The 1,562-nt window shown below is 45.3% G+C and overlaps 1 protein-coding gene across 1 annotated transcript; it reads left to right on the top strand.

The window, feature by feature from the left end:
• Window positions 1–213: 213 nt before the first annotated feature.
• On the top strand, window positions 214–1,556 carry LOC104953454 (docking protein 1-like; the record flags this gene model as incomplete). Its single annotated transcript, XM_010780409.1, has 2 exons — window positions 214–380; window positions 552–1,556. Coding segments are annotated over 2 exons (1,091 nt in total), but the record flags the coding sequence as incomplete, so codon positions are not given.
• Window positions 1,557–1,562: the final 6 nt, after the last annotated feature.

Here is a 1,562-nt window from a genome sequence, read left to right on the forward strand (position 1 = left end):
AGCCAAATGATCCGGCTCACCAAGAAGAGCCGGAATTCCCATCACTATCTTATACTTTAATACCGTTAACTTTGGTTACTTGTTTTCACAATACCTGCATTCATGCCAGTTGCCAGTTACCCAATGTTGCTATATATTTACTGTAATAAATAATATTTGATTTGTTGAAGAGCAATGACAAAGAATATTTCATCTTTTTGTTTCCATCCTCAGAGTTCTGGGTGACGGTTCAGAGGACTGACGCGGCGTGGCGCTGCGGCCTGAAGGGAGCGTATTGGCTGCAGGTGGGGCGAGAGGCACTCCTACTGAGGGAAACAGAGAAGAAGAACACTGTTAGAGAATGGCCCTACGAACTGCTGAGACGATATGGAAAAGATAAGGCAAGGGTCTCAGGATCATAAACAATCCTTACGTTACCTTTAACAACTCACAGGGTGTCGATTAAATTATAAAATTACACTTAGAATAAGAAGAGGTGTGTTTTATTTGTTTGCTTTGCTTTCACATGAAAATGCTAAAAACATGCGTTTTGACATGTGTTTTCTTACCAGCTGGCCTTAACCATTGAAGCAGGTAGACGCTGTAACTCCGGTCCAGGAACATTCCGCTTTGAGACACAGCAGGCTGAGAAAATATTCTCCCTGATTCAGAGTACCATCAAATCGAAGACTTCAACGGTGCCTCTCAGCAACCGAAACCAAGAGGGGGAGAAAGTTATCGTGACCCGCATAGGGGCTCATTCCCCTCTCCCCAAAATACCAGATGGGACCTTTATGGCTGCCATTGTGGAGAACAAAGTGAGGGCACAGGAAAGTAAATCTACTGCTTCAGAAGGGAGCGCACATGCCCAGGGAGATTTGGTTTGTTCATCAGAGAGCTTGTCAGTGCAGCCAGCTCCTATCACACTGATGCCCCTTCCACTGGTACCCACACCTAACAGTCACTGCGGAGCTCCACTTGGTGGCCAATCAGAAGCTGTATATGCTGACCCTGCTGACTGCATGCAATCTGTACCAAAAATGCCATCGGCAACGGCTCTGTATGTAGACCCTGCATGTGTGTTACCCCTCAAACCCCCAGGTTTAAGAGAATCTGTCACCCCCATTAACTCCTCTGCTCAAAAGCCATGCTTTACCACCCATCAACCAGAGTCTGTTTACTCAGAGGTGTACGACAAAATCAGTCTGGTCCAGGATACTGTCACTCAGCGCAAAGGAACACGTATACCTTTTGCAGATGATGAACCCATTTATGCTGAGCCAATAAGTAAGAAGGAGGCAGTGTCTCATAAAAATGAAAGCCAACCTGACCCATATGCCCACCTTTATGCTCAAGTCTGCAAAACAAAAACACCATTTAGTCTTTCTTCATCCTGTAACACCACCCCTTCCTGCTCTGTGTCCTCTTCCTCTCTTACAGACAGTATGAGCACAGAAAATGATGATATCATATACGAAAACCTGGGCATCATTTGATAAGTTATTGTAGCTTTATACTCAAATGCAGTGGCGAACCGTGTCTATCACAACTGGACCTTCTGTAGACACACACACACACCCACC

Source organism: Notothenia coriiceps, unplaced genomic scaffold (genome assembly GCF_000735185.1).
Source record: "Notothenia coriiceps isolate Sejong01 unplaced genomic scaffold, NC01 NC01_scaffold00000470, whole genome shotgun sequence".
Lineage (NCBI taxonomy): Eukaryota > Metazoa > Chordata > Actinopteri > Perciformes > Nototheniidae > Notothenia > Notothenia coriiceps.